The sequence below is a fragment of the Colobus angolensis genome, unplaced genomic scaffold (genome assembly GCF_000951035.1).
Source record: "Colobus angolensis palliatus isolate OR3802 unplaced genomic scaffold, Cang.pa_1.0 Scaffold142, whole genome shotgun sequence".
Lineage (NCBI taxonomy): Eukaryota > Metazoa > Chordata > Mammalia > Primates > Cercopithecidae > Colobus > Colobus angolensis.
This window is the reverse complement of record NW_012114511.1, coordinates 3,514,584-3,520,209: the sequence shown is the minus strand read 5'-3', so window position 1 is coordinate 3,520,209 and position 5,626 is coordinate 3,514,584. Positions and strand designations below refer to the sequence as shown.

Below are 5,626 nucleotides of genomic sequence, written 5' to 3'. Positions count from 1 at the left end.
ATTACAAAACCCAGCTTGGTGTGGTGGCACGTACCTGTAATCCCAGCTACTTGGGTGGCTGAGGAAGGTGAATCGCTTGAACCCAGGAGGCGGAAGTTGCAGTGAGCCGAGATTGCACCATTGCACTCCAGCCTGGGCAACAAGAATGAAACTCTGTCTCAAAAAAAAAAAAAAAAGGAAAAAAAAAGCATAAAAGAAAGAAGGTGAAGCTGGCTGTCCTGAAATACCATAATGTGGATGAGAATAGCAAAAATAGTCACATTCGTTAGGAGTGCCCTTCAGATGAATGTGGTGCGGGAGTGTTTATGACCAACCACTCTGACAGACACTATTGTGGCAAATGTCTGACCTATTGCTTCAACAAACCAGAAGACAAGTAAAAGAAATGAAGACAGGCTGGGTGCAGTGGCTCACACTTGTAATCCCAGCACTTTGGAAGGCCAAGGCGGGTGGATCACTTGAGGTTAGGAGTTCAAGACCAGCCTGGGCAACATGGTAAAACCCTTTCTTTACTAAAAATACAAAAATTAACTAGGCATTGTGGTGGGTGCCTGTAGTCCCAGCTACTTGGGAGGCTGAGGCAGGAGAATCGATTGAACCCAGGAGGCAGAGGTTGCAAGGTTGCAGTGAGCTGAGATCGCATCACTGCATTCCAGCCTGACTCTGTCTCAAAAAAAAAAAAAAAGTAAGAAAGAAAATATAAAAAGAAATGAAGATACTGCTTTACTTGGGAGCACAGTGACTAGAAGAGGGCTTCAGGGATACTGGTAATGTTCCATCCTTTATCTGGATTCTGGCTACTCAAGTATATTCAATTTGTGAAATTCATTGAGCTATACATTTTTGATTCATGTACTTTTCTGTGTTACACCTCAACAAAAAGTTTATTACCAAGGAAGATGTACAAATGGCTAACAAGCACATAAAAATATGCTCAACATCCTTAGTCATTAGGGAAATGCAAATGAAAACCTCAATGAGATACCACTTCATGCTCACAAGGATGGTTATAATTTTTTAATGGAAAATAACAAGAGTTGGCAGTGTGTATAGAAACTAGAATCCTCGTACATTGCTGATGGGAATGTAAAATGGTGCAGCTTCTGTGAAAAACAATTTGGCGGTTCCTCAAAAAGTTAAACATAGAATTACCGTATGACCCAGCAATTCCACCCCTAGGTATGTATCCCAAAGAACAGAAAACAGGTGTTCAAACAAATACTTGTACATGAAATGTTCATCAAAGCGCTATTCACAATAACCAAAAGGCGGAAGCAACCCAAGTGTCCATTAACTGAAGAATAGATAAACAAAATGTAGGATATTGATATAATGAAATATTACTCATCCATAAAGAACAATGAGATACTGGCTGGGTGCGGTGGCTCATGCCTGTAATCCCAGCACTTTGGGAGGCCACAGCAGGCAGATCACCTGAGGTCAGAAGTTCAGGACCAGCCTGGCCAACGTGATGAAAACCGATCTCTACTAAAAATACAAAAATTAGCCAGGTGTGTGGCATGTGCCTGCAGTCCCAACTACTCAGGAGGCTGAGGTAGGAGGATCGCTTGAACCCAGGAGGTCAAGGCTGCAGTGAGCTGTAATGCTACTGCACTCCAGCCTGGGACATAGAGCAAGACCCTATCTAAAAAAGAAAAAGGAGAAGGAGAAGAGAAGGAGAAGAAAGGACGAGGGAAGAAGGAGAAAAGTTGATGGTGGCTTGATCTAAGGAGGTAGTGACACCCATGGAGAAAAGTGGGCAGATTCCAGATGTGTTATGAAGTTGACAGGACTTGTTGGATTGAACATAGGCTGTGAAAGGAAGAGGTGAATTAAGGCGCGGTGGCTCACACCTGTAATCCCAGCACTTTGGGAGGCCAAGGTGGGAGGATCACCCAAGGTCAGGAGTTTGAGACCAGCCTGACCAACATGGAGAAACCCCGTCTCTACTAAAAATATAAAATTAGCTGGGCGTGTGATAATGCATGCCTGTAATTCCAGCTACTTGGGAGGCTGAGGCAGGAGAATTGCTTGAACCTGAGAGGCGGAGGTTGTGTTGAGCCAAGATCACGCCATTGTACTCCAACCAGGGCAACAAGGGCGAAACTCTGTCTCGAAAAAAAAAAAAAAATTCTCCTAGATTTTTATCTTTGAACAGTTAGGGAGATGATGATGTTCTATTACCCCATGTTGAGCACCCTAAATCCTAGGATGCAGGGGCTTCCTTCCAGGCTGTGGAGGAATCTTGCTATTTCTGAGTAAGAGACAGGGTTGGTGTACCCTTTCTTTCCTTCTGGAATTAGCTCTCTACCCCAACCCCAGCCAGTTTCCACCTTCAGGTATTTTTAAATGATTTTTAATGGGAGACTCAAAGTTATTGCTGACTGCCATTTAGCACTCCCTTGTCCATTCTCAACTCTCTGGTTCTGATACTAGCCCTGCCCATGGCATAGCTCTGCCTGGGGCCCCCTTCCTCTGTGCCTGTCAGGGTCATCAGGCTCGCCTTCAAACAACTATCTCCTTTGCCTCCCTGAAGGCTGAGCAGCCTCTCTGCAAACCCCTATTGTTGGACCTGGTCTATTCTGTCCGGACTGTGGCAGCTGCAGACTATCTAGTCCTGCTGGGCTTCTCTCTCTCTCCATGCTTATTCCTAAAGGCCTTTTGTGCTACCCTAAGACTTTCACAAAATTTCATCAGGAGTATCCGTCTCCCAACCTCATGATTTGGTATTCCCAGACAGCTACTCTAACCTTATGTGAGCCTCACCTGGTATCTCCCTTTACAGGAGACCCCCTTCCCACAGAAAGCCGGCTCATGAACAGCTGTCTCCAGGCCAGGAGGAAGTGCCAGGCTGATCCCATTTGCAGTGCTGCCTACCACCACCTGGATTCCTGCACCTCTAGCATAAGCACCCCACTGCCCTCAGAAGAGCCTTCAGTCCCTGCGGACTGCCTGGAGGCAGCACAGCAACTCAGGAACAGCTCTCTGATAGGCTGCATGTGCCACCGGCGCATGAAGAACCAGGTTGCCTGCTTGGACATCTATTGGACCGTTCACCGTGCCCGCAACCTTGGTGAGCCTCCCATTATAGAGTGGGCTAAGCTGGGGAAGATGGCTCTAGGAGGTTGTTTTTTAATCCTGCAGGATATGGGCCATGTGATAGATTCTGATGAGGAGGATAATGAAGCTCTGCATTTGACATCAGAAAAGGTGGGGGGATAATGCCAGGATCTCCTTGGGGCCCCATAACACTGCCCTCTCTTCTCCCTACTTCCCCCTTTCTTACCTGGCAACATGTCAGTTCCCACTTAGCAGAGCTGTGAACCAGGCTGAGGCCCAACCTGGGGAGTTCCTGGAACAGAGGGTATGGACAGTAGATGGGAGAAAAGAGTCTTAACCCATAGATAGGCTCCAAATACCAAGTTCAGAGAAATGGGGAGGTAACATCTTGGTCCAGCCTTTAACAGAAAGAATACTCATTAACCAGCCAGGAGATGTAAGAGAGAGAAGTCACAGAAAGAGCCAAAGAGGAGCTGCCTGTCACTCTTTCCATAGGACCCTTATTAGTCAGCTTTTACTGAACTATGTTGCTGTAACAAAACAGCAACTTGCAAAACAAAGGTTTAATTCTTGCTCATGTTCTGTATTGGCTCTTTCATGGGTCTTATTCATTCTGGGATCCAGGTTCAAGGTGCAGCCTCTGTCTGGGATGTTCCCTTCTCGTGGCAGGAGGAAATGAGCATTGGTAGAACCACATGATGATTTTTAAAGTTTCTGCTCAGATCTTATATACACTACGTCTGCTTACATTTCATTCAGAGAGCAAGTCACATGGCCAAGCCTGACATCACTGGATTGAGAATTATACTTCTCCCACAGGGAGATACCAAAAATCTCATGGCAATAAATGAGGATATACAATCTTACAGGGAAGGCAAAGAATGATTGGAAACAATAATACAATCTACCATTGTCAAGTATTCATTTACCTCCCTTCTGCAAGTAAAATATACCCACCTATTTTCCATGAAAGATGCCCTAAAAGCTCTGTTCAAACATGACATCAGGCCGGGCACAGTGGCTCACACCTGTAATCCCAGCACTTTGGGAGGCCAAGAAAGGCAGATCACTTGAGTTCAGGAGTTTAAGATCAACCTGGCCAACATGGGGAAACCTCATCTCTACTAAAATACAAAAAATTAGCTGGAAGTGGTGGTGGGTGCCTGTAATCCCAGGCTATTTGGGAAGCTGAGGCAAGAGAATCACTTGAACCTGGGAAGCAGAGGTTTCAGTGAGTTGAGATTGCACTACTGCACTCCAGCCTGGGCAACAGGGTGAGACTCTGTCTCAAAAAAACAAGCAAACAAACAAACATGACATCAGGCTTCAAGTCTAGGATCTCATGATAGTTTTCAAATTGGGTCTGGATATGGCTCCTCTTGATCTAAAAACTTATGAACTAAAAAGACAAGTCATCTGCTTTCTATATGTACACAGCATACAATAAAGGAACAGGGTCAGGATAACCACAACAAACATTCTCAGAAAGGGGAGGAATGGGCATCTAGGTGTGGTAACTCACACCTGTAACTCCAGCACCTTGGGAGGCCGAGGCGGGAGTATCCCTAAAGCCCAGGAGTTCAAGACCAGCCTGAACAACATAGCGAGCTCCCATCACTACAAAAAGATAAATTAGCTGAGTGTAGTGGTGTACAACTGTGGTCCCAGCTACTCGGGAGGCTGAGGTGGGAGGATCACTTGAGCCCAGGATTTTGAGTCTGCAGTGAGCCAAGATCACACCACTGTGCTCCAGCCTGGGTGACAGAGCGAGACCCTGTCTCAAATAAATAAATGAATGAATGAATGGGAGACACACAGCAGACACTGATTCATAGCAATTCTGAAATCCTGCTACACAAATGTTGTAAGGATCCTCTTCCCTGGGAATAGGGATTGCTCTTTAATAAGGCCCTGTTTTTGCTCTACGGGAGTAGTTGCCCTATCCATTATTTTCCACAGCTCTTGGCCCAGCCCTCTGGAAAGGTCCTTCCTCTTTCAGTTTTCTCTTTGAGCACATTTGAAAAGGGCATTAGGGACTACAATCTACCTGGGGACTGAGCTGCATTCTCAGCCTGCTTCCTGCCCGAGAAATTTGGGCCATTTTAAGTCCCAAATAGTCAGAGTCTCTTTTAATCTACACTGGTAACTCTTTGTAGTACAACTCTCTGAAAACATAATTGCTGCTTATGTCTTTGATTTCTATCATCTCATGTGCCTGTGGCCTTTCCCACAATTCAAGACATGCCTCTTTTTCTACACCTAATTAGAAGCACCTAGCCCTTATCAGGCTTCTGTGCAAGAGCCACTACTTTAGTCTTTTTTCACTGAGTACATTTGTCCAACTGGCAAGACTTATTGGGAACCATCTTAATCAACTGAAAGATCTCCACAAACAGTATGATAGCCACATACCTCATTTGGTCTTTCCCCCAAGGCTGAGTTGTAATCAGCCTTATCACTCAAAGCATTTTTTTTATGTTTTATCTTTTACCTTATGAATATGAGAAACAGTGGCATTTCTTTTTTTTTTTTTTTTTTTTTGAGACGGAGTCTCGCTCTGTTGCCC

The 5,626-nt window shown here is 45.1% G+C and overlaps 1 protein-coding gene and 1 pseudogene across 1 annotated transcript in view; both read left to right on the top strand.

Moving 5' to 3' along the window:
• LOC105506975 overlaps positions 1-380 on the top strand; it is a 1,095-nt pseudogene extending 715 nt beyond the window's left edge.
• A 2,260-nt stretch (positions 381-2,640) lies between these two features.
• The window catches only part of GFRA3 (GDNF family receptor alpha 3), a 24,058-nt gene continuing 21,072 nt past the window's right edge, over positions 2,641-5,626 (top strand). The window contains exon 1 of the mRNA XM_011935363.1: positions 2,641-3,073. Coding sequence (XP_011790753.1) covers positions 2,641-3,073 — 433 coding nt within the window. The remainder of the gene's footprint in view (positions 3,074-5,626) is intronic.